Source organism: Sorex araneus, chromosome 4 (genome assembly GCF_027595985.1).
Source record: "Sorex araneus isolate mSorAra2 chromosome 4, mSorAra2.pri, whole genome shotgun sequence".
In the NCBI taxonomy this organism is placed as follows: Eukaryota; Metazoa; Chordata; class Mammalia; order Eulipotyphla; family Soricidae; genus Sorex; species Sorex araneus.
Genome location: NC_073305.1, coordinates 12,655,893 through 12,682,904, shown reverse-complemented (window position 1 = coordinate 12,682,904; position 27,012 = coordinate 12,655,893). Strand labels below are relative to the sequence as shown.

The following is a 27,012-nucleotide window of genomic DNA, read 5'->3' as shown; positions in this document are numbered from 1 at the left end:
ACGGGGCGGTGTGAGAGCTGCGGGTCGGGAGCCATGGAAGGCACAGGCTGAGGTCAGACGGCCTGAACTGGGACCCCCCTCCCCCCCGCATGGCAGGTGACCTCTCAGGACCCCCCAAAAAAAGCCAGCAACCCTCCATGGACCTCACAGGGAGTCTCAGGCCCTCACAGGAATGCCTCGGGGCACAGCCCCCCATCTGCCCACCCTGCCCCTCTGTCCCGAGGCCAACCCCCCACTCTCTGCTCCCAGCTCCTGTCCCAGACCTGCCCAGCTACCCACGGGCGTGCAGCTTGCACCCGGGGGGCCCCCGGAGAGGACGCGGAGGGGAGGGCGGGGCGGGGCCGCTCGGGGTGGGGGTGGGGGTCTGGACTCACGTAGTCGATGGCACACTCGCCCTGCCCGTCGTCCCCGCGCAGCTTCCGCACTAGCAGCTGGATGAAGTCGCCGAAGGTGGTGGCCATGTACACGTCCTCGTTCTCCAGCTCCAGGCCCTCACACAGCTCCTTCACCTCCTCCACCAGCCTGGGGAGAGGAGACGGGGTCAGCAGGCCCCATCCCCCCCACACACACAGAGGCCACAGATCCAAGAGGCCTCACCCAGGACCCCAAGACTGGGTGGGACCCTACAAGTGGGTTTAAGAGCCAGTATGTGGATTCGGAAGCCCCTGGATTCATGTTCTCTGTCACTTACAACACTTGTGACCTGGGGCAAGCGACTAACTCATCTGGGCCTTAGTTTCTTGAGCTGTTTCTTAGATCAAAGCGGCCACTGCCCGTTGTCTGATGAGTGACTGTTTAACCACCTACTGAGAGCGCTTCGTAAAAAAATCAATAATAATCCCTGAATGACACTAAAAATATAATGGGAAGACAAGGTAAAGAGTAGGAAAAGATGCATCTAAATCAAATATCAGATAAAGGACTTGTTTCATATATAACTCCCCAAACTCAGTGGTTAAAAAAATAAGTCATGTAAAAACAGGTCAAGGAGGGGCAGGAGGGTTAGTCCAGTGGGGTAAGATTTGGACTAATTTGCCGGCCTTGCAAGCAGCTGACCCGGGTTTGATCACCAGCACCCCAGATGGTCCCCTGAGCCCCATCACAGAATGATCCATGAATGCAGAGTAAGCCCTGAGCACTGCTGGGTGTGGCCCCAAACAAACAAGCAAAAGAACAGGTAAAGAATTAAAGCAGATATTTTCTAACAAGCAAGCTCCCGGAAGCACGTGGCCACTTTGCAGCTGCTCGATATCTCATAGCCTTCTTCTCCCTCTGGGAGAATCTGGCAAGCTACCAAGAGCTTCCTGCCCACATGGGAGAGCCTCGCAAACTCCCCATGGTGTATTCATATGCCAAAACCAGTAACAAGCTGGGTCTCATTCCCCTGACTCTGAAAGAGCCTCTAATGTGGCATCGTTGGGAAGGACGAGTAGAGAGAGGCTTCTAAAATCTCAGGGATAGGACAAATGGAGAGGTTACTGAGCCCGCTCGAGAAATTCGACAGTCAATGGGATGATGATGATGATGATGATGATTTCCTAACAACAAGGTATTTTTTTTAAAGTGTCATTTTCATTTTTAAGGAATCTTTAAGGAAATCTAAGACCACAGAGAAGACTAAACCAAGGATCCTAGAAAATTTTGTTTCTCCCCCAACAGCTGTGGCCAGCCCGACTCCCAGCTTATAAGAGTAAACCTCTGCCACAGGCAATTATTCAGTTCAGTTCCTCTCAGCCCACTTCCTTTTTGGGGAGGGTGGTGGTGGTGGTGGTTTGGGCCACACCTGGAGGAGCTTATGGTAACTCCTGACTGTGCTCAGGAATATTCCCTGGAGGCTTTGGAGCCACGTGGGATCCCGGGATCACATCCTAGTCAGCTGTGTGCAAGGCAAGAGTCTACCCTGCTATACTCCCTCTCCGGCCTCTCTCATCCCACTTTCAACAGAAAAATCACAGTCCATGCTAAAGGGTAAGAACAACAAAGAGGCACAGCAAATCAGGACCAGACTCCGAGAGGGCAGACACTTCTAGAACCATCCAGCTGGGAATTTTAAGAAGCTGTCATCAGAATGCTGGGGCTCTCACGGCAATAGGGGACAACACCCAAGACAAAAAGGAACAACGTGAACAGCGGGATAGGATCCGTGAGAAATGTTTCAAAGGAAATGCTGAAAATATGAAGCACAGCCATGGAACTGAAGGATGTCTTGAGAGCAGACAGGACTCAGACAAGATAGAGTCAGTGACACTCGAGGACAGTAGACACAAGGGCCAGGAAGATTGCCCCATAGTTGGAAGGCTGTCTCATGAGCTGGGGGAGAAGGCAGCTGGGATAGAGAAGGGATCACTGAGACAATGATGGCTGGAGGAATCAGTCGGGATGGGAGATGTGTGCTGAAAGTAGATAAAGGACCAAACGTGATAGCCTCTCGGTGTCTATGTTGCAGACCATAATGCCCAAAAGTAGAGAGACAGTATGGGAGAAATTGTCTGCCATGGAGGCAGGGGGAGGGTTGGAGAGAGGGGGTATACTGGGGATACTGGTGGTGGAGAATGTGCACTGGTGGAAGGATGGGTGTTTGATCATTGTATGATTGAAACTCAAACATAAAAGCTTGTAACTGTATCTCATGGTGATTCAATTAAAAAATAAAAAAGATAGAGTCAGTGAGCCTGAAGACAGGCCAAAAGGAACTTCTCAAACCATAATGCAAAAGGAGAATAATAATCAAAGAGAATGGAAGGGCCCAGAAGGGATAGTTCCTGAAGAGACCACAGACCCATCACAGGAATGCCAACAGGGCAAGAAAGGAATAGGAGGAATGATCAGAAGGAACAGTGGCTGAGAAGCTTCCAATATGAAATACTAAACCCCAGACTCAGAGCTCAGAGAACATTAGATAGTATTTGGGGGTAGCACGTCTCCCAAGCAGTACTGGGGGTGGGGGGCATTCCTGGTGATTCTTGGCCAGTTGGGCCTGGTAGTTCAAGCTAAGGATATGATGGTGTTCAGGGACTACCAGGGCCACACCCAAAGGTGCTCAAGGGACCATGTGGTTCGGGGGCATACAAAGTCTGTGCCTTACTTAATCCCTGTTCTCGCTCCAGCCCCAAATAATATATATGTATATATATATACATATATATGTATGTATATATACATATTTGCCACAACTAGCTGTACTTAGCAATCAGTACTAGCAGGGCACAGAGGCCCATGTGGGATGCTAGGATTGAACCATGTAGGATGTTGGGATTCCAATTCAGGTTGACCATAAATAAGGGAAGTGTCCCACCTTCTTGTTCTATCATTCCGGTCCATCAAACAGCATTTTTTAAAGAGCTCTATCCATATATACATATCACACACACACAAATGTTAAAGGGGGGAAACTCTCAAAATAAACTAGAGGGAGAAACATCTTGTTTGCAGAGAGACGGGGATGACCATGAAACAGCTTCTCATGAGGAATGCTGCTGGGAGCCCTTCAGCAAGAAAGAAGAAAACTTCTGAAGAGAGACAGAAGGAGCATGAAAGTAAATTTGTCATTTATGCAGTTATTAATTTTTTTCTGTGCTGGCGACCAAGCCCAGGCCTCATGCCTGCAACCATAAGCCACACCCTCCGCTCAGACATGTACAGACAATACCACATACAGTCAACGGTGGTACTAAAACCACTCACAATTCTGGCTTAAAGGTCAAAAGGAACAAAAAATTAAAATGCGATATAACTTTAGAACTCTCATGCCATAAGATAAGAGCGTGCATTTGTGGCAACAGAGAATGGCAAGGAGAAACACAAGTACCATGTTTTCAGTTACAACTGAACTGTGATAGCTTGTTATCGAAGACAAAACGCAGAGGTGACACATGGTGGTGCGTTACTCGGTCTTAAAACAGAAGTGAATCACTGGCTGCCACGTGGCTTCCAGTGAGCTAGAGTTCTAGAGATCTAGAACCCTACCAAGAAGCCTAGAGAACTAGAACCCAATCTAGAGGAGTTTTAGAGATCTAGAACCAGATCTAGAAGAGGCCTAGACCCAGATCTAGAGGAGGCACTGAGTTTCAGAGCCGAATCCAGATATATAGAGCCAGACCTAGAAGAGGCCCAGAGATCTACAGTCTGATCTAGAAGAGGTCTAGAGGTCTAGAGCCAGATCTAGGCATGCCCTGGGATCTAGAACCAAATCTAACATGCCTGGGCATCTAGAACTCACTGTAGACAAGTGCTTGAGTTTGGCTGTGTGCCATTGCGCTCTTAGCCAGCAAGACCATGAGTTTCGCCTGGACTCACCTCACCACGTCCACTGAGGCTGCCCCTGACTTGAAGAAATCAGTCGTGTCCTCCACTTCCCCGACGTTGGGGAGAATCCTTTTCCAGGCACTCTGGAAGAGAGGGGCAGTGAGCACGTGGCCTCTGGGAGCTGGGCTGCTGCCCACAGAGTCCCCAGGGAAGCAGGAGGGGCTTCAGCCCAGGCCCCCCGGCTGCTGTTCTCACGTCCACCTCACCTTGATGTCAACTGCTTGTGGGTTCTTATGGTGGTCCCAAGGCAACAGGAAGACCTGGGACCACCCCCCAGACCCTGCTACAGCTGGGGGTGTCACGTGGGTGTGGGGGTTCCCCGTGTGATCCTATGTACATATGGCCCTTGGCATGTGAAATAAGAGGGAACATGGTGGTTTCGTGGGGGTCCCAAGGTCAGATCAAGCCACCAAGCACTGGCCAGCTCTGGCCCTCTGTCCTGGACTCAGAAAGCAGCCAAGAGTCCTGGACCTACAGAGACCTGTCCAGAGTGAGTTCTAGATCCCCGGATGAGTCTAGATCTGGATCTAGATCCCAGGTTACTAGCCCAGTCAGTGCCGCAGGGAGGCTGTGGGCTGCCCCAGATGTGTCAATTTGGGGACATTTCCTCTTCCTTCTGCCTGAAGCATCTCTCCCGATCTCTCCCTCTCACAGAGATCTCTGACCTTTCCCTCCTCCCAAGCTCTGGCCTCATCCTCATTTCCTGTTATATGGCTCCCTGGGGTGCCCTGAGATCACTTTATCCAGGCTTGGCTGTTCGTGGCTTTCTTCCACACGAGCAGGGCCCCTCCCAGACAGTGGGGACGTTGCTTCCTCATGTTCCAGCCTCTGGCCTAGTGCCTGGTATCAGCTCAACACTCATTTCTTTGGGCGGGGAGAGGGGGTGTTGGGCCCTATCAGGCAGTGCTCCAGAGAGACCCCTGGTGGGGCCATACGGGATGCCAGGGAGTGAACTAGGATTGCCGCCCCGTGCCAGGCAACACGTTTTCCTCCCGGTACGATCCTGCCAGCCAGGAGGTCATCTCTTAGACGCATCACCGAGCGCACCAAGTGGCTGGATGCCCGAGGTTCCCCAGCCACCTGCCTTCAGAAGAAGGTGGGGAGGGCGAGGGGGGCAGCAGGGGGAGGCCACGTGGACTGGATTTCCGGGGAAAGAGACTGGATCCGGGAGAGAGAAGCCCTCTCTGGCACTGCACGGCGGTGAGCTGGGCTGGCCACTCTGGGTCCCCTCTTGGGGAGTCTCTCTAGAAGCTTCTGGTCTCCAGGTTCTCATCAGAGAGCCATGTGGGATGTTATCTGACATGTGGCCCACTTAGCTGTCCCTAACTGTCCATTCCGTATCTTCACTGCTGACCGGGATGTTCTGGAAGTCGCAGACCCAGCGGGCCAAATCCCAGGGCCCCGGTGGCCCAGGAAGGAGGGGAAGGAGCAGGGGAGGGCGGCGGCATCAGAAGGTCCCAGGGTGACACAGCACCTGCTCTGCAGCTGGGGTCGGCACAGAAGTGCCCAGGCACCTGTCCCTGAGACACCCTCCCTCGAGGGCGACCTACCCGCACGGCCTCGGCGGTGCCCTGCTCGGCCTCCGTCAGCTCCAGGGCGCTGCTGTCTGCTGCGCGGAAGAACTGTGCAGCCGGGAGCATCTTCCCGTCCTCCAGCTGGATGTTCTTCACCAGCAGCTGCCAAGAAGGGCCCGGGGTCACCCCTGCACAGTGGGCAGCCGGCAGGGGTGCGGGCGGACGGGGCGGCCCGTGAGTGCAGAGATGAGGTGAGGGGGCTCCAGAGAGGAGCACCAAGGAAACCGCCCCTCCCTCCTTGGTCACCTCCCCCACCAACATACTCATGGGGGGGGGTGTCACACTTGTTTTATTTCTATAGCCCCGATGCCTCCCCATGAGGCGTGAGGGAGCCAAGCTTGGCTTGGCGTGTCGGGGAGAGAACAATGAGGGGCTCAAGAGCCCAGGGCGGGCAACACCAGGGAAACACGGAGGGGGGCGCCAAGACTGCCTCGGGCTCAGAGGCGGGGGGAAGGGGGGGGGGGACACAGGATGGCTCTGTCTGAGCTGGGCTCAGGCTGCCCCCCTCAACGGAGGCCGCCTGATGGAGTCCAGCCAGGGCCAGCTGGGCCACGGCCCCACCTCCCAGCCTGCTTCCTCCCGTGCCGCTGCCGTGGTCACTACGGTGAGACCCCGGGGGAGGCCCAGAGCCCCCCTCCCTGCTCTCTGGTGCCTCACTCTTCTCATGCCCTGGGGTCTGCACTGCGCCCCTCCACTGCAGGTCCAGAGGAGCCTGAGAACTGAGGGTGCGAGGGTACCGGGGTCTCCCAGGCCAATGCGATCCATGCGGCAGACCCCCTTGATGTGGTCGTCTACTTTGGCCTGCTCCCCCAATCTCTGCAACTTTCGGGGTGCAACTTTCGGGGTGCACCTCCTGCGTACTACACGCACACAAATTCCCATCTCGCTCCGCTCCGCGGGACCCTGACGTAGGACAGAGGGTCTGATCCGGTTGCAAGTGTCACCCAGCTGAGTCACCACCGGGAACTCCCACCCGTGTCCAGGGCAGACAGGGGCAGGGCGCGGCCTGCAGGGGCCAGGCCCAGGGGGGCACAGGCCAGCCACGGGCAGCGCTGCTCCCACCTACCCTGGGCCTGGACACACGAACAGCTGCAGCTCAGGGTTCTCCTAAAATCCCCCAAGTGCCCGAGACCCCGCTGTTCCCCCCCCCGCCCCCCGCCCCTCCCTCCTTCCAGAATCTTCAGCTGCTGACAGCCTAGCGGTTGGGCCTCAGGATCCAGCGGCCGCTGCAGAACCAGAACACCAGGTTCTAATCCCACCATGGCCACCGCCTAGCTTGGGAGATGGGGTTTGTGCCCGCTTTGTGCGTCTCTGTCCGTCTAGCGCCCTGATGGGTGCAGGTCTCAGGGGACCCGTGGGAGAACGGTCCCCAACACTGAAGCACTGCATGCCCGGGGACCCACAGCACCGTGCAGGAGCAGCCACTGGGATTCTGAGTCGCAGCACCCGCTGGTATGAGCCAGAGCGAGGGGCATGCCACCGCGGCGCCTGGGTGCTCTCCCGGTGGCACCTCGGCTCAAAGAGCAGGAAACCGAGGCATGCACACAGTCTGATGGATGCAAACAGGGCTCGAGTTTGGGGCCGGGAGAGGGTGCGGGCAGGAGCCACCTGCTGGCTGTGCCCGGGGGTCCCCACGGGGTGTGTGGGGGGCAGATGTGCCCTGCTGGAGCCCCAGGGCTGGTATTCCCCCAAGCAGCCCCAGGCCGGGCAAAGGTGAGGCCTGTGTCCTTCCGGGCAGCGCCGTTACCATTCTGTCGTCGTTCCCGAAGAGCACGAGTCCGGCTTTAGTGACCAGCCCCGGCCGGTGGGCGCCCGGGATGGGCAGCTCTTCGCCCTCGGGAATGACGCCTGCGGTGTTCAGCGTCGAGTTGAAGAATGTCAGCTTCTGTTGAGAGTCCGAAAGGCAGAGCGGGCAGGTGAGGGGCGCCGGGGCCGGCAGCCGGGGCAGGGCTGAGCAGGGCCATGGAGGTCTGGGGGCAGGGGTCGGGCTGGCAGCCAGGAGCCTGCAGCCAGGGACACTGAGGAGCTGGGCAGCCTCCGAGGGCTGGGGACGAGGGCCGGGCTGCCTCAGGAGCCGAGTGCTCCGGAGAGTCTCTGCAATGGCCTGGGGCCCTCACCACAGTCGGACACCCGGAGACAGAGTCGGCCCAAGGCCTTGTGGAGGAGAGCACGGCTCTGGGGAGGCCGCCCGGCACAGCCACTTGCAAAGGCTCTTTCTGTGGCTGTGAGGGCAGGAGACACTCCTGGGCCCCGTCAGAGCAGCTGGCCGGAAGTTAGGGGTTTGGGCCATCAGCCTGGACCCCACTGGGGCCGGAAGTCAGGGGTTCGGACCGTCTAGGGCCTCATGGAGACACGGCTACCCTCCACAAGATCATGGATGGTCCTGCCAGGACCCCCAAGCCTCCAGCAACTGTCAGCCCCAGAGGGACTTCCCGTATCAGCAGCTGGCCTGCCCACTGCCCCCATGCCCTGCCCTGTCTCGAAGCAGAGGCCCTTCCTCATCACCTTCAGAGTGGACAGTGGGTCTGACAACCCTCCTTAGCAGACACCAGGTCTCACACACACAGACACACACACACACAGACACACACACACACACACACACACACACACACACACGCCGCTGACTCGGCTGGTCCTGTCAGACAGTGGAACTCCAGCTCCACTTGGGCTGCCTCCTGCTTCTGCCTCTAAAACTCATCAACTCAACCAAGTCTTGCACACCTGATGGGGTCACCCCCTTCCTGAGAACTACCGCAGTGGAGAGTGACCGGTCAAGTTGCGTTTCGGCCCTGGTTTGGCTGCTTCAGGTCGTGCTGGGTGTGGGTCTGCCTGCTGTCAGGGTACTGTGTCTCTGGGCAGGAGTCTGCCCGCTGTCAGGGTACTGTGTCACTGGGCGGGAGTCTGCCCGCTGACAGGGTACTGTGTCAATGGGCAAGAGTCTGCCTGCTGTCAGGGTACTGTGTCTCTGGGTGGGAGTCTGCCCACTGTCAGGGTACTGTGTCTCTGGGTGGGAGTCTGCCTGCTGTCAGGGTACCGTGTCACTGGGCGGGAGTCTACCCACTGTTAGGGTACTGTGTCACTAGGCAGGAGTCTGCCCGCTGTCAGGGTACCGTGTCACTGGGTGAGAGTCTGCCTGCTGTTAGGGTACTGTGTCACTGGGTCTGTCCGCTGTCAGGGTACTGTGTCACTGGGTGGGAGTCTGCCCGCTGTCTGGGCACTGTGTTCCAGGAGACTTTGCCTGTGACTACTGGGGGAATCACCAGCTTTGCTTCTGCTCTTCCTTTTGGTTATTTCTTTCCTCTGTGTGTGTGTGTGTGTGTGTGTGTGTGTGTGTGTGTGTGTTTGGGTTAGTCCCAGTGGTGCTCAGTGGGTCCACCCCCAGAACCCCTGTATGCAAAGCATTCACCCAGCCTTCTGCACTCTCTCTCTCTCTCTCTCTCTCTCTCTCTCTCTCTCTCTCTCTCTCTCTCTCTCTCTCTCTGCCCTAATCACATGCATTTGGGTCATTTTACAGCTGGCTCCCAGCCACGCCCCACGCACCTGCCCGCAGGCCTCGGTCCAGGCACCTGGCACCTTGTCGTTGCCTCGGATCCAGTTGTGGATGGCCTCGGCTGACTGCGCCCAGTTGATCTGCAAGGGGCGGAAGGGACATGGATACTCAAAGTGGCCTCCCCTCTGCCTGTCAGGGGGAGGCCCCTGTCCCCCCACCTCTCACCCTGCTGACCCCTGGGCTGCAGAGAGAAGGGTCTTGGGAGAGAGCCAGGGGTCCGAGGGTGGGGGAAGTGGAGGCTCTCCCTGGCACCCTGGCCCTGGACCCTGCCTCCCCTCGTGCGTCTCTGTCTGGAAACGGGTGACGGATGGTTTGGGGGACGCTGCTTTGGGGTCTCTAGGGCCCAGTGTCATGCACAGGGAAGACCCATTCCACATGCCTCTGCCAGCTTCGCCTCACCTGGGGGCTCCTGCAGACCCCCCCGACACACATACACAGCACCCATCAAGCTTGAGCAGAAAAAACTGGGCACAGTCAGGCCTGAGCAGAGAGATGGCCTATAGACCCCCCTGCCAGAGCACTAAATGAGCATCTGGCTTTGCGCTGAGTCCTGGGGTTTGCCCCTTCTTATCCCTAAGGAGGAATAGGAGCAGAAAGAGGAAGAACCCCAGGTGGACGCTGCTCCCTGCCGGCCATTCTTCTCTAAGGTCCCGCTCACCCATGGTGGCCTGGGATTTCCCTGCCAGCCTGGAGGCGGCTCCCCCAGGAGGTGCCCGCGCACAGGGGGCTGCAGCGGGGCAGGGCCTGCACTCACCTTGGCGTTTTCCTTCTTCTGAATACACTCGTAGGTGGCTCCCGCTTCTGGCTGGGGAAGCCTGGGGGCCTTGCCCTCGGCGATCATCTTCACGGCCTGCACCTGCAGGACGAGGAGCATCGGGAGGCTTAGTCCTTCCTGCCTCCCGGAGGGCCTGAGCGGAGAGCTGGCTCCCTGCAGAGCTGAGCCCAGGGAGGGCGCTGGAGTTTAAGGCCCGTGGGCTTGCGTGTTCCCCCCAGTGCCCAGCTCTTACCATCCCCTTGACGCCTTCGGGGAAGAGGAAGCGGTTGTAGAGCGTGTTCACTGTGTCGTCCGGGAGCACCTCGCACTCCCTTTGGAGCAGAAGGTCCCCGGTGTCCAGACCGTCGTCCGCCCAGAAGATGGTGAAGCCCCCTTTCTTGTCCCCGTGAATGAGGGTCCTAGGAAGCAAGAGTGAGACCCTGAGTCGGGGAGGGAAGAGCACAGAGAGCGGTGCCTTGGGGGGCAGCCCCTGTGCCCTCTGGCAGCCTCTAGCCACCCCCACCCCTGACTCCCCATAGGAGACCAGGAAGGACACGGGGCATGACAGCACTAACAACAGACCAGGTGTGTGTGCAAAGCCCATGGGACCCGTATAACTCAATTCCCCATGGTCATAGCTAAGACAGATATCACATGCCCTTTTGACAGATGTGAAGACTGAGGCCTAGGGAAGTGAAGAGACCTGTGAGTGGGGGATGGAGACCTGCATTCCGGCCAGACTGTTTATAAACCCAGTCTCTCTCGCAGTGCAGTCTCCTCTCCCTGACACCCCTAACCCACTCACCCCCCAGACAGCCCCAGCTCTTGTCCTAGCTATTCCCGTCGCCTCAAACGATCTTACTCAAGGACCGTTTACTCCAACTCTATCTCTTGCCCAGTGGGGTGATGCTGAGAGTGCTGGCAGGGAGGAGCTCAGAGCAGAGCTGGGTGGGTGCCCCAGCAGCCTTTTGGGTGCCCGCTTGTGACCCCCCCCACCCAGGCCCCTCTGTGCAGGTGACCACGGCAGACTGGGGACAGCACCGGGCTCCTTTTGCTGTGGGTGCACAGGGCCTGTCCCCAGTTTGCTGCTGAGGAATATTCTCCCTTCCTGACACCATCTGAGCGGTCTGCTGTGTGGAATCCCCGCTGTACTGGACTCACCCCTACTTCTCCTCCCTCCCATTCCCCCCCACCACCACCACAGTCAAGCTCCAGGCAAAGGGAATGACCACTGGGACCGATTGGGGGAGTGTCTTCGCTCCGTCTCACCAGTTGATGGCCGAGGCCCCGCGGTGCCGGGGGAGCAGGCTCGGGTGGTAGATGATGGAGCCGTGGCGGGGGGCATTGATGACCTCCATGGGGATGAACTGGCTGCAGAAGGGCAGGACGTTGAGCTCAGCGCCCAAAGCCTGGTACTTGGCCACCACGTCGGGCAGAGCCTGTCCTTTGGCGCGCCAGCGGGGGAACTTGAACACTGGCACGCCATCCTTCTCAGCCGCCAAGCCTGCGTGGGGGACAGCAGGTGAGCAGCCAGCCCCGCACCAGGCACCCCGCCTTCCCCGGGAAGCGATTCCTGCGCCTTCTTCCCCAACCTGCCCGCCCACTCTGACCAGCTGCCCAATCAGGCGCCGCAGACACAAGAGTAAAAAAACTCAGGGAAGGTTTGGATTGGCCCGTTTTGAATCACTCATTCACCCAGAGCCAATCATAGGCCAGTAGGATGGCAAGCTCTGATTGGCCCATTTCAGTCACATGATGCTCCCCGTGTCCCATTAGGGGATGAAGGATGTAGCACCAGCCGAGGGTTTCAAGACTGCACTGTCCACGCGGACTTCAGCTGGCCACCACTGGGCGCTCCCTGTCCCAGCCTACGTGACCGAGGCTCTGTCCTCACGTTCCACATGTCACCAAGTCCCCGTGCCTCCAGTGTGTGTTTTTGGGGAGGGAGCCAAGACCCTGTTCTCAGCTGCTCCCGGGCTTGCCCCTTTCTGGGGGCCCCTGTGCTGCTTCACCCAGGAGGATGCAGTAAACCCCGCTGCTACTCCCCAGTCTCTGGGCGGTGCTCTCCGTGTCTGCAGAGGCCTGCCTGTGTCTGCCCCCGCTACCGGGGACCCAGGAAAGGACCCCAACCCCAAGCTTTGCTCCCTCCTCACAAGTTTGAATTCCCCCCCTAACTTTCAAGATTTAGCTGATAGCAAGTCTTCTACCCCCCCCCCCCCATACTCACCTTGGTAGGGTCTCAGTCACCACCTGCCCCTTACAGTCTGTTCATCTGCCCTTCCTGAGCCCCGTGGAAACTTCTGTGGAGTTATGTGGTCTGTTCTCTGTCAGCAACTGGCCTGATGTCTGGGCTCACTCCGCATTCCCTCCCTTTCTTCCTCCTCTTCCTCCTTCCCACCTTCCCTCCCTCTCTCCCTCACCCTCCCTTCTCTCCCCCTGCCTTTCTTTCCCTTTCCCTCTCTTGCTCTTTCTCCTTCTTCCTCTCCCTCCCTCCCTCCCTCCCTCCCTCTGTCTCTGTCTGTCTGTCCCTTCTCTCTCTGTCTCTGTCTCTGTCTCTGTCTCTCTGTCTGTCTCCATCCCCCTTGCTGTTGAGGGAGGACTCAGTATCAGGGCTGTGTGTCCAAGGGCATCCCCACTGACGCCAAGCAAGGACAGATGTCTCTCAGGACCTCGGGACATCTGGGGTCACGGGTCTAGCCCAGGAACAGGACTCAGAAGGTGGGTGAGACTGGGTCCCAGGTCACACTGAGGTGAGGTTGGGTGGGCCTGGGGGAGGAGCCAGAGCCGAATCCAGGCTCAGCACGACACTGAGGTCTGGGGACACATTGTTCCTTTGGAACCAGTCCCTGGCATCAGCGTGCCTGGAATCGGGGGGGACAACAGCACGGCTGGGTGAGGCCTCAGGGTCCTCCAGTACACCCAGATGTGACCCCTAGGAAACCACACATTCCCAGGCCCCTCCACCCCGCTAGTAAATGAGCTGACACTCCTGGGGTGACGGGCCTCCCAGAGACGTGGGGAGCAGTCAGGCATCAGGGTGCTGGCTGCAGGCCTGGCTTTACCACAGACACCACCACACCCTGTAGTCGGGTGCGGGGATCCAGGCAGTCGATCAGGATTCAGGGGAGCCCCTGGGAGCTGCTTCCGGGTGAGAGTGCCCTCAGCTCTGCTCCCGCCCACTCACCCAGAGGGTCAGCCTTGCCGTCCTTGTCCGGGATGGTGAACACGCCCACCACCTGGTGGCCTTCCTTGCGCAGGTGACTGTAGACCTCCTGGCCGAACAGGCTCTGCCCGATCACTGCGATCTTCATGGCGGCCGGGCGCACGGGCCGCAGGACCTGGGGAAGGAGCAGTCAGCGCCCGAGTGACCTGCACGGCACAGGCTGCCCGGGTCATTGGACCCTCACCCCAACTCCTCCAACAGCAGACCCCTGCGGGGAGATTGGCACTGTGAAAGAACCCCAAGGAGGGAACCGTGGTGGGGGGGGGGCTATCAGAGTCCACTACGGAGGGGGGTGGGGGCGTTGCCTTGGAAACCCACCAAATGGGCTTGGAGCCCTGAGTGGTAGACTGGAGCCTGTTCCCATGACTCACCAATTTTGTAACTGGTGTCAAGTCACACCAGGCCTCAGTTTCCTCATTTGTTAATTGGGGAAATGCTTTCTGTCCCAAGTGGCTTTCAATGTTCAAATGAGCTCATTTCCCTGAGTCAGGGAATGGCCAATGTGTGTGTATATGTGTGTGTGGCAGGGGAGGGCGAGAAAGGCGGGGGGTGGGAGGCTAAGCTCAAGGGCCCAGAGGGCTGAGGGAGGTTTTGTGTTTGTTTTGGGGCCACAGCTGGTGGTGCTCAAGGCCAACTCTGCACTCAGGGAACTATATGTAGTGTCTAGGTTGGAACTGGGATTAGCCAAAAGTAAATGCATTACCCACTGCATTATCTCTTTGATTTCTGCAAGGGGTTGGGGTTGGTTCTGATTGTTCTGAAGCTATCTAAGCTATCTATGAAAAATATTTTCTCCAGTTCTGAGTTTGCCCTTTTCACTTTCTTAAGGGCTGTCTTAATGTCTCCATGATGGGTTAAAACAATATTGGTCCATGTTTGGAAACTGACCTCAAGTACTAGGGGAGAAGGCAGTTGGGATAGAGAAGGGACCACTGTGGCAATGCTTGGTAGAAATGATCACTCTGGCAGGCTGAGGCAGGAATAGGGGATGGGGTGGTGGTGGGAGAGAAACTGGGGACATTGGTGGTGGGAAATGTATACTGGTGGAGGGATGGGTGTCAGAACATTGATGACTGAAACCCACCATGAACAGCTTTGTCCTGGTGCATCTCATGGCAATTCAATAGAAGGAATTTAGTTAAGAAAACAAAAGTAGGTGCTGTCTTTGGGTGAACAGAAGGCTTGAATAGAACACAGTGCACCTTACCGAGGGTTTCCTTTATGGTTACTGGGTTTTGTAGTCTTTTAAGAACTACTTGTCTGCTCCACATTCACAATAATATTCTTTGTATCTTCTAGCCCATTTCTCCGCGCCCGCACCCCCAGAATGACTGACGAAGAGGATGGAGCTGCTTGGGACACCGGCAGCCCACCAGCAACCTGCAGTATGTGACTTGAGAGTTTCCGCCAGGTCCCCCGAGCGGGGGCCTGGCGTTTCTCTTTTTTTTTTTTTTTCTTCTTTAATCTATCTCTCTTCCCCTCAACCTCTGGGCACAGCACAGCATCTACCCCACTTCTGAGCACAAAATGGAGAGACGCACCCAAGTGCGCGGCGCGGCTGGCGGGGGATCGAGGGCGGGGAAGTACCGGTCTCCGCCCACATCGGACGGAGTTCCCCGTGCGGAAATCTCTCTCTCTCTCCTTCAACTTTTTCCCTGGACTTTAGACAGAAACCCAAAACCGCGCGGCCGCTGCCGCGGCCGCGCAACCTAATGTCATCTTAGCATCAGCAGTATGTAATGGTTCCTTCTTAATGGGTCGGACTTTTGTGGGTGATCCTAACAAGAATAGTAAGTATTTTGTTGAAATATTGAAGGCAATCAAAATGGTAGCCATCTCTCTAGACTGAACTAAGCTATATCCCCACGCCGGCTGAGAAGAAATATCCTTCTTTCTCGGGAAGAAACGTGGCGTGGTGTCAAACATAGTGTGATGTCCATTAAGCAAACAGACCTGGTGGCGTGGGAATGGGAAATAAGGGGAAAAATTAGGTACATGGACCAGCGGGACGCTGGTGGTATCTCGAGCCGGAGCCGATATCAGCGCAAGAGCTTTGGTTCCAGAAACTGCTTGCAGACACTCTACTAGACTATCAACTAAGCCAGAGCCCCACGCCGGCTGATGACGGGAAATAACCATCCTCTTCGGTTTTTTTTCCCTTTGTCAGACAGCGTGGCGATTACTAAACAGGCATGAACTCGGTGGCGCGGGGCAAGGGGGAAAAAGAAAAGTTATGTAACAAACAGCAGGACTTAATATCTCTATATGCTTAGTAATGGAGAATTATCAAATGCCTCATTGGCAATAGGACTGTCTTTTTCTTTTTGGGGGGAAACCCCAGCAACGGTAGTGAGTTGTGTGTTGAAACATGGAATGTAATCGAGATAAGCGCAAATGAAGTGAAACTTATCACGTATAAGGGTGGGGACTAGGGAGGTGGGAGGGGGCGGCAGATATACTGGGGGGGTTGGGGATGGAAGATGGGCACTGGTGAAGGGAGGGGTGTTTGAATATTGTATAACTGACATAATCCTGAGAACTTTGTAACCCTCCACTTGGTGATTCAATAAAAAAAAAAATATTCTTTGTATCTTCTAAAATTCTTATTGTTTGACAAAGCAGCTATCGGTGCAAGGGTGCAAAGGTAGTTTTCCAATAAATGGTGCCAGAACAATTGGACAACAATGAAGTCATTAAATCAGATACAGACTTCACAGTCTAACTCATTCAAAATGCACCACGCACCTAAGTAGAAAACTCAAAACTATAAACTTAGAAGATAACACACAGAAAAACCGAGATGACCAAGAACATTTCGTGGCTTTTATTTTATTTTTTAAAGAAATAGTCTTTTTATTTATTTATTTATTTATTTGGTTTTTGGCTCACATCTGGCGACATTCAGGGGGTGCTCCTCGATCACACTCCAGAATCACTCCTAACAGTACTCAGGGGACCATATGGGGTGCCAGGGATTAAACCGGGACTAGCCGCATGCAAGGCAATCGCCCTACCCACTGTGCTACTGTTCCATCTGCTGACTTTTTAGATATAACATCGGAGGCACAATTTAGGAAAGAGAACCCTGAGACAATGAATACCATGAAGTATTTATTCTGTTTCGAAACAGGCACCGTGTGAAGAATGAGAAGGCCATACTGAAAGAAAACATTTGAAAGAGATTCATCTGATCAGGAACTATTCTTCAAAATATACAAGGGACTTAAAAAAATTAAACCATTAAAAAAAAAAACACCACAACACTTGGGGCCAGAGCCATAGTACAGCAGGTAGGGCTTTTGCCTTGCACGTGACCTACCAGGGTTTGATCCCAGGCATCCTATATGGTTGGTTTCACAGCACCACCAGGAGTAATTCCTGAGCACAGAGCCAGGAGTAATCCCTGAACATCGCTGGGTGTGCTCCAAAAACAAACAAACAAACAAACAAAAAACTGTTTTCAAATGCACCAAAGATCTTAACACACACTGCATCGAAGAAGATCTGAAGACCGGCATATGTGAGGAAAGACTCTCCACTGCATGTGTAGATTATAGGGAAATGCAAATTCAAGCAAGACTGAGATACTTGTTACAATAGTCAAAATCTGGAACACTGACAACCCAAAATGTTAGTTAACAAAAACTCTCATACACCATGGGTGAAGAATGCAGAATGAGAGTCACATCAGAAGACAATTTGGCAGCCTCTTACACAACTAAATATACTTTGTACCATATAATCCAACAATCATACTCCCTGGTATTTACCCAAATGAGCTGAAAACTCATGTGTGTGCAAAATCTTATGTACACAGATGTTTATAGCAGCTTTATTTATACTTGGCAAAACTTGGAAGCAACCAAGAAGTCCTTTCATAGGTAAACGGATTGGCAGACTGCATTCTCTAGACAATGGACAATTACTTAGCACTAAAAGGAAATGAGTCAAGAAGCCATAAGAAACAACGGAGGAAACGCCAATGTGTATTACTACGTGAAAGAGGCGAATCTGAACGTCAACTTAGTATATGATTCCAAATCTATGACACGGTGGAAAAGGCAAAACGTTGGAGATGGTAGTAAGATTAGTGTTGATCAGAATGGAAGAGAGGGAAGGCATGAATGCAGACAGCATGGAGTATTGGGTATGAGGATTTGGGACCACCTCCAGCAGTGCAGAGGGGCTACTGGTTCCTTACTCAAGACTTCTTTACTCAAGGTATGAGGTGAAACTAATGTGGTGCCGGGGATCTGACCGGGCCAGCCACATGCAAAGCAAACACCTTGCCCCTGTGCTATCTCTCTGGTCCTTAATCATAGAATTTTTTATGGCAGTGAAAATACTGTATGGTACAAAATGATGCCTACATGTCACTGTCACTGTCATCCCGTTGCATCCCGTTGCTCATCGATTTGTTCGAGCGGGCACCAGTAACGTCTCTCATTGAGAGACTTATTATTACTGTTTTTGGCATATCCAATATGCCACGGGTAGCTTGCCAGGCTCTGCCATGTGGGCTCCATACTCTCAGTAGCTTGCCGGGCTGTCCGAGAGGGGTGGAGGAATCGAACTCGGGTCGGCCTCGTGAAAGTCGAAAGCCCAACCACTGTGCTATCGCTCCAGCTCGCCTACATGTCATAACAGATTTATCCAAACTCACAGCATGTGAACCCCAAGAGTAAGCCTTCACATAAGCTATAAATTCTGTGTGATACTGATGTCCAAATATACCCTTGTGTGGGACATGTACAGATAGGCTGAGGGCCCAGGAAGTGGGGGGAATCGCTACACCTTTCATTTTTCTGTGAACTTAAAACTGCTTTGAAAAATAGTTTTCATCTTAAAAACTGAGAAACTACATGCTCCTGTTTACACGGTCAATCCTTATGGAACAAAATTTCTATCCAAAATATTTTCTTTCCAGACCATATATGGATAAATCTATCTCTGGATCTGCATTTTACTCCAAGGCTCTGTTTGTCTATCTTTAAGTTGACTATTACACTTATTTATTTTTATTTTCATTTTTGTGTTATACTTAGAGATGCTCAGAGATTACTCCCTGTTCTGCACTCAGGAATTACTCCTCGCAGTGCTTGGGGGACCGTATGGGATGTCAGTCGGGGATGGAACCAGGGTGGGCTGCAATGCAAGGCAAATGCCAGTACTATCTCTCTGGCCCCAGCTTAAGTTATTTTTATTAGAATCATAGGAGAGATGCAACATAAAAGTCAACATCACAACTCTTTCTAAGTGTACAATTCAGTGTTACTATTTACATTTAGTATTGTTCAAGCATCTTGACTGTTTTCAGAAAGGGATTTCATCACCCACACAACTGTATTTTTTTTTATGGGTCACATCTGGCAATGCACAGGGGTTACTCCTGGCTCTGAACTCAGGAGTCACTCCTGGTGATGTTCGGGGGACAATATGGGATGCTGGGAATTGAACCTGGGTCGGCGTGTGCAAGGCAAACACTCTCCCCGCTGCACTATCGCTCCAGCCCCAAGTTGGTTGTCTTTCATTGACAAGTTATAGAAGCTCTTTATAAATTCTGGATTTTGAAACCAGAATGATCGGATGTGATATTTGCCAACACTTGTTCCTGTTCTCCTGACTGCCACTGTGCTGGGAGTAAAGGTAAGAAAGTGTCAGATTGATTTCCCACATTTCAAACTTCTCAGTCGCATCTTGGCTTGAGTCAAGTCACAGCTGACAGTTGTTCCTGTCAGTCTGCACAAGCTTTCCAGCTTTTCTCTGTGGGGGGAGGGCGAGGGCTTGGCTTTGCGGCTGAGCCACTTTGCAGCATCGCTTTCTAGAGACTTTTCGCTTATAGTAGCTTCTGGTCACTAGTTTTGTTCTTCAATATGGTCTTGGCTATCTTGACCCTTATTAATCTGCTTATGAAGAGATAAAACTTTGTTGGAGGTCTCAGTTAATCATATTTCATATTGTCTTGCACTGATACATAGCCTAGCTTGAGGAAAACTGACATAATTCTGTCAGAATTCCTTCCTTCCTTCTTCCATTCCTTCCTTGCCTTCCTTCCATCTTTTCTTTCTTCTCTCCATCTTTCCTTCTATCCCTCCTTCACTCCTTCCCTCCCTTCCTTCGCTTTCTTGTGCATTAGTTGAATTAAAGTTTAAGATCTTGAAGACTTGCCCCTATGGGTTTTTTTGGGGGGGAGGGAGGAGAGGAGTTTGGAAAGTGCTCTGGGGGTCACTCCTAGCAGTACTTGGAGGGTTCCCTGCCATGTCTGGGTTCAAATCATGATTGACTGGCTGCATGCAAAAGCAAATGCCTTAACTCCCAACCCTCTCTCCAGCCTCCCTGCTTTGTCTTTGAGTCATATTTTAGTGTTAGCTCTTGATCTATTAAGGCTATTGACCCATTTTGAGGTTTTTTCCTTTCCAGTATGGCGTGTTAGAGGGTCTCCTTCATTTTGGGGGCATGTGAAAATCCAGCTGCATCAGCAACATTTACGAAGAGACTAATTTTCCCCCATTGAAAGGGTTTGTCAAAAATCAACTGGGCACTTATGATTTCTTCAGCTTTGTGCATTTTAAAATCAGAAAACTTGAGGCCTCTAATTTTGTTTTTCTTGCAGATCATCTGACTATTTTGGGACCTCTTGCAATTACGCATGAATGTTTGGATTGGTTCTATTTCTGAAAAAATAAAAGGCTCTTGGAATGTTGGTGGTGTCCGTGCTGAGTGTGCAATGTCTCTGGACACGATTCCCAGCAATATTAAGTCTCCCCATCCACGAACACTGCATTGGCCTCATTGATTTCGTTCTCCTCTTATTTCTTTGAGTAAAGGTCCAAGTCTTCATTACACTTTCACTTCCCTGGTTAAGGCCTCGATATGTTCTACTTTTAGGTACTATACAAGGACATATTTGAAATGACGGGTTGAATTAGTAGTCGTATTTTCTCATATGCATTAAAATTAAACCAGGATTGCTGGGGACTGGGGAGATAGTGTGGTGGATAAGGTGCTTGCCTTGCATGCAGCTGATCGGACTGTGATTTCCCAACACCCTAGATTCATCCCTGAGCCCCACCAGGAGTGTAGCCTGAGCACAGAGCCAGGAGTAAGCCCCGAGCAGTAGCTGGTATTCTCCCCACCCCTCCAAAAAAGAGGTGACTGCTGTTTTTGAAATGTTCATTAATGGATTGTCTCTATACCAAGGAAACGGAAATGATGCCCCGTGAAAAGTGCTGGATTAAAGTTGTTCCTGTCACTGACCTCTGCCCCAGTCCGCTGTGCCAGTAATCACAAGGAGATAAGAGGCGCTGTCTTTGCATTTCTGAGGCTGGGTGTAGATGAGAGCTTTTCAGGGAGGCAGGTGCAAACCTAGGCATGGGTCACGTCCTCCTTCCAGGGAATTCTCTGCAGTGGGGGGTCTCACTGGCACCCTTGGGTAACCCTGGAGGTGCACCCAAGGGCCCTTGACAACCCCGTAGATGGGCTCGAGGACCCTTGGTAATGCTGTAGGTGGGCATGGGAGACCCAGCTAAGCTAGTCGGGCAGAGTCTGCTCACCATGTATTGCCCCACACGCCAGCACTGAGAGTAGCTGAGAGCAAAGGTCCAGAACGTTTATAGGGCCCAGGTATGTGACAGACATGAATGACACCATCTCGGCCTCACTGATAAGAAGTCTTTTCAGTCTAACTTTCCTCTTCCGGCAGCAATAAAATACAGTGCAAACTCCTCCCACTTGCTTCTTAATGCATTTTTAGGCGATTAGCTGTCTGGCAAGATGTTGAAGAAACCTAGGGACAAGTCTTAGGAACAAGCCTGTGTTCCAGGACAAGCTCTGGAGGACAAAGTGGATAAGGGGAACCACCAGAGCTGTCCCCAGGACAGCCTCCTCACTAGGACGATCCATCACCATAGCCTAGCAAAGAAAGTGAGGCTGAGCACTTAATAGTGAGCCCAATCACCTCAGAGTGGGCCCATGACTCTCATTTGGAATGTGAAAGCCAGAAGGGGGCAACAGGGTTGGGGGGGCAAGAGATGAGAAACCAACCCTGGTCATGATTCATGATGTATCCGTAGCCATGCTAGCTGTTTTAAACCAGAGAGAGCTGATTGGGAGGGGGACTGCGGTGGCCATACCAAGTGGAAATTCGGTTCTTTTCTATTATGGCTAAGAGACTCCTCTCTCATAGAGTCAAATCCGTGGAAGGTCAAGAAGCCACAATTTACACACAAAGAGAAAGAAATGATTTTAAAGAACCCATATTTGGGGCCAGAGCAATAGCGCAGCAGGAAGGGCTCTTGCCTTGCATGTGGCTGACCTAGTTTGATTCCTGGCATCTCGTATAGTCCCTTGAGCACCTTGAGGAGTAATTCCTGAGTGCAAACCCAGGAGTAACCCCTGAACACTCCTGGGTTTGCCCCCCACCACCAAAAAAAAATCCCCATATTTATTAAGAATATGTAGAGCTAGAGCTATAGCATAGCTGGTAGGGCGTTTGCCTTGCACACAGTCGACCTGGGTTCAATTCCTCCGTCACTCTCGGTGAGCCCGGCAAGCCACCGAGAGTATCCCACCCGCACAGCAGAGCCTGGCAAGCTACCTGTGGCGTATTCGATATGCCCAAAACAGTAACAACAAGTCTCACGATGCAGATGTTACTGGTGCCCGCTCGAGCAAGTCGATGAACAATGGGATGACAGTGCTACATGTAGTCAATTATAAATACCCTTTCATAAAAAACTAGGATCACAGGGGCTGGAGCGATAGCACAGCGGGTAGGGCGTTTGCCTTGCACGCGGCCGACCTGGGTTCGATCCCCGGCATCCCATATGGTCCCCCAAGCACTGCCAGGAGTAATTCCTGAGTGCAAAACCAGGAGTAACCCCTGAGCATCGCTGGGTGTGACCCAAAAAGCAAAAAAAACAAAAAAACAAAAAAACAAAAAACAAAAAAAAAACTAGGATCACAGATGAATTCCACTAAACATTTAAGAAAAAAATTCTATCAGTTGCCTCTAACTTATTTCAGAAAATGACAGCAGAGGGAGTATTTTCGAACTCATTTTATCATGCCTAATAAAAACCCAAAGACATTATAAGAAAGCAAAATGACAGATCAATGTATTTCATGAACATAAACATCAAATCCTTTGTGCTATATTAGCCAATTACATACTGTGATATATAAAAATATTGTACAATCAAGTGAGATTTATGCCAGATATTCCTGCTATAACATTCAAAAATTGTGGCTTGATAGTACAGTGGGAAGGGGCCTTGCTTTGTACATGCTGACTCAAGTTTGACCCCCAGCATACCATACGGTCCCTGGAGTCCTGCCTGGGTACAGAGCCAGGAGTAACTCTTAAGTATCACTGGGTGTGATACTTATTTTGGGTGTGGCACCAAAATAAAGAATAAAGCAAAACAACATTTTAAAAAATCTATTCATGTAATAGGACATATTAATATTATAAAAAATTAAAGTTGTAGGTACACATAGAGTTGCATAAAGTGCATTTGATGAAGTCTACTATCTAAGATTGAAGACTCGTAACAAACCAGGAATAGAGAAGAAACTATTTCCATAAAAGCATTCACAAAAATCTATTGCTAACACGTAATGATGACAAATGAGACGTTTTCCCACTAACATAGGAACAGGAAAGTGTGTTTGCTTTATTATTCCTATTCGACATCCTACTGAAAATTCTAGCCACCACAAGACAAGAAAATGAAATGAAATGCATGCAAACTAGGGAGAAAGAAATAAACTTTTCATTCATGCGTACTATGAATGTTTATCAGAAAATCTCAAAGAATTAATAAAAATTTCTGGACTTCATAAGCAACTATCTTTAAAGGAAGGTCACAATATAGTGTTAAAAATCCAGTTAATCACCGGGGTGCCAGACGGAGAAGGTACAGCCAGCACGCCTTCTCCAGATGGAGCCCCGGAGACACTGAGCTTCTTTCTACTAACACGGCTCCGGTATGCAGGACTGGGACACCTCCAAACTGCGCAGCCGCTTATGCGGCCGCACGACCTTTCCTGATATACAAAAAATATGCTCAGGAATGGCTCCGCCACCCCTGAGCATCTATTATCCCAGAGGCACAAAAACCAATCTCAGAACGCAGTGGCTGCTGGCAGATATACTCCTGGACTCTGAACTAAGCTATGGCCCCGTGCAACCCCAGGAGGGGAAGGGTTTCTGTACCTCGGCCTTTTCCCCCCTGGACAGCATGGCGACCACCACCGTTCAGAACCAATTGGACAGAGAGGTAGGAGTTTGCAGTGATGGGACGAGATGCATGGGGAATCTTGCGATGGGGGAGGCAGAACCAGCCCTGCCTCCTGCCCAAATGAGACCCCAAGCGGTCGCCCATGGACAGCTCCTCCGCTCCTGAACAGCCATGATCCCAGCGCCACAGAAACCAACCTTGGAATGCAGCGGCTGCTGGCAGAAATACCTCTGGACTTAATACCAGAATTCCAAATCTGGGCGGCCACTTTCACGACCGTGCAACATCATACGCTCTTTGTTACCAACAATAGAAAACACACAATCTAATGATGCCATTCCACCTCTGATGGTTGGAGGAAAAACTCCAAATAATGATAGTGAGTTTCCTATAGAAAATTGAATGTAATCGAAGCAAGGAAAGAGTAAAGTGAAAATCATCTGCCACACAGGCAGAGGGGGAGTGTGGAGACGGGAGTATGCTGGGATTTTTGGTGGTGGAACATGTGCACTGGTGAAGGGATGGGTGTTTGAGCATAGTATGACTGAGACTCGATCCTAAAAGCCCTGTAACTGTTCTCATGGTGACTCAATTAAAAAATATGTTTTTTAAAAAATCCAGTTGCTGGAGCTTGAGCGATAGCACAGCGGGTAGGGCATTTGTCTTGCATGAGGCTGACCTGGGTTCGATTCCCAGCATCACATATGGTCCCCTGAGCATGGCCAGGAGTAATTCCTGAGTGCAGAGCCAAGAGTAATCCCTGTGCATCTCCGGGTGTGACCCAAAAACAAAAACAAACAAACAAAAAATCCAGTTGCCTTTTATACACCTGAGAAACATTATTGGGATTTGAAATCAGAGATACAACACATTTACATTATCACTAAAAATGAAAACATTTAGGGTCTGGAGCAATAGCACAGCGGGTAGGGCATTTGCCTTGAACATGTCCGACCCAGGTTCGATTCCCAGCATCTCATATTGTGCCCCGAGCACTGCCAGGAGAAATTCTTGAGTGCATGAGCCAGGAGTAACCTCTGTGCATCATCGGGTGTGACCCCAAAAAACAAACAAAAAAAAACAAAAGAAAACATTTAGTTATATGTAAAAACTCTGATGAGAAATTCAAACAAAGCAAATGTAGAGATAATTTATAAACATGGATGGAAGACTCAATATATTAAAGGTATCAATTCTTTCCAATTTGTTCACAGATTCAATACAATCCCAATGACAGTTCCAGTTTCTATGGGATGATAAAAAACCCTGGAATATCCAACACAATATTGAAGGAGATGAACAAAGCTCAATTCCTGACATTGTTTCATATCAAGATCTATTATAGTATAGATCTTGTACTACTATTTATATATTCTTATATCTTATAGTAGACATAGTACCTGACTACTTGTCCTATAATTACTATATATGCTATATATACTATTTATACTATATATATTACTATCTTGACATGATAATGATAAAAAGGTAGAGAAAAAAATAACCAGAAACAAACCAGTTACAGAAAATAAATTGATCTTTCACACAAGGGCAAAGACAATTCAATGGAGGAAGAACAGGCTTTTCAACAAATGATTTTGGAACAACTAGGTGTAAAAAAAAGACTGAAAATCTATCATACACCTAAATATTAAATGAGAACTCTGAAACTCTTAGAAGCCAATCTAGGATAAAGTCCAGGTGACCTAGAGTTTAAATTTTTAGGTATATCACCAAAAGTGCAGTCCATAAAAGGGTAAACTGGATTTCATTAAGATGTGGAGCTTTGGCTTTGCAAATGACTCTGATAAATGACTGAGAAGAATAAGTAGGTAAGGGGAGTCAGGCAGACAGCTCAAAGTGCTGGTATGCTGGACCCCAGGTCCAAATCCCTGCACTGCATGGCTTCCTCAAACCCAGGTATAGACTTGGTGATCTCCAACTCCTCCAGGGAGACCCCTCCCCCAACAAAACAAAACCCACATATGTGATAAAGAACTGGTATAAAAAATAGACACAGCATTCTTAAGACTCAATAATTTAGAAACAAAAGCCAACAACCCAACTAATAAACGAAGGAAAAACCTGGACAGACACCTCATCCAGGGAGGCAGACAGATGGCAAGTAGCTTGTGAAAAGGGCCAGAGATATATAGTACAATGGGTAGTAGGGTGTTTGCCTTGCACATGGCTGACCCTTAGGGGTGACCCTCAATACCCGCCATGGCTGTCCAAGCCCCACCCTGAGATGATCCCTGACCTCAAAACATTTGTGTGAAAAACGCTTCATAGCACATGCCAACAGGAATTGTTGATTCAAATAACGACCATCAACGCACACCTCCTAGAATAACCAGCATCCCGAACACCGACAGCACAGGATGCTGGGATGGATGGGGAGCAAAAAGGACTCTCAGTCACTGCAAGAAGTACCTGAGCCTGATGGAGCGCTCACAGGTGGCATGTGCCGTCCAGCTGAATGAGCTGCAAGTGGAGATCTGGTCTCAGCACCAGCGTGCCAAGTGGGAACACATTCATTACGGCCAGCCATGCCAGTAAGGTGAGCAGCCACTCCGGGAAGCCCGTGAGGAAACCCAAGATTGTCATGCCCATACCTGTGCACCTCAACAGGTTTTCAGTGAGAAGCTGGCACCAGCAGATGGAGCAGGGGGCCCAGCCCTGGGGGGGCGGGGGCATCTGGAAAGAGGCTACCCCCAATCTGCTCAAGACATAGGAGGCAGAGGTCTGAGGACCAGTGGATTCTGTCCGCAGGAGAATGTATTGTTTGATGGTTTCTTATAAAACTAAAGATTCCCTTATCACGAGACCCAGCAGTTGCATTCCTTGGCATTTCCCCAAATGAGCTGAAACAGATCCATGTCGAAACTTGGAGATGAAGTTTATAGCAACCTCTTTCCCAACTGCACAGACTTGGAAGCCATCAAGATGTCTTTCAATAAGGGAAAGGATCAACAGTGTTCAACCCATAAAACGAAGTATGAGACATTACTTATGGTCTATCAAGCCAAAAAGACATGGAGAAACCGCAATTGAATACTAGCAAGTGAAAGAAGATTCCTGAAAAGACTCTAGTACAGGCTGGAGCGGCATCTCATACCTCACACCACTCATACTCCAAGAATAGCGCACTACATTTGATGGGGTTTAAAGGAGAAGGCAACTGATCTTAGAGGGGAAATGTATTTTTTCAAAGATTTATATATATATGTATATATGTGTGTGTATGTGTGTGTGTGTATACACACACACAAGCACACAAGTCTTAACCCTTAACAGCATATTAGTAATCTCATATAGAAGGGCTTAATGGCCCCTGGGTGAAATACAACAATCTTCACACA

The 27,012-nt window shown here is 51.4% G+C and overlaps 1 protein-coding gene across 1 annotated transcript in view; it reads right to left on the bottom strand.

Annotated features, from left to right (window-relative positions):
* ALDH1L1 (aldehyde dehydrogenase 1 family member L1) overlaps window positions 1–27,012 on the bottom strand; it is a 54,841-nt gene that overhangs the window by 24,036 nt on the left and 3,793 nt on the right. The window contains exons 2-10 of the mRNA XM_055135152.1: window positions 13,371–13,524; window positions 11,456–11,690; window positions 10,440–10,605; window positions 10,187–10,288; window positions 9,423–9,512; window positions 7,627–7,764; window positions 5,856–5,981; window positions 4,297–4,388; window positions 375–522 (exon numbers count right to left, since the gene is read on the bottom strand). Coding sequence (XP_054991127.1) covers window positions 375–522; window positions 4,297–4,388; window positions 5,856–5,981; window positions 7,627–7,764; window positions 9,423–9,512; window positions 10,187–10,288; window positions 10,440–10,605; window positions 11,456–11,690; window positions 13,371–13,497 — 1,224 coding nt within the window. The 5' untranslated portion in view covers window positions 13,498–13,524. The remainder of the gene's footprint in view (window positions 1–374; window positions 523–4,296; window positions 4,389–5,855; window positions 5,982–7,626; window positions 7,765–9,422; window positions 9,513–10,186; window positions 10,289–10,439; window positions 10,606–11,455; window positions 11,691–13,370; window positions 13,525–27,012) is intronic.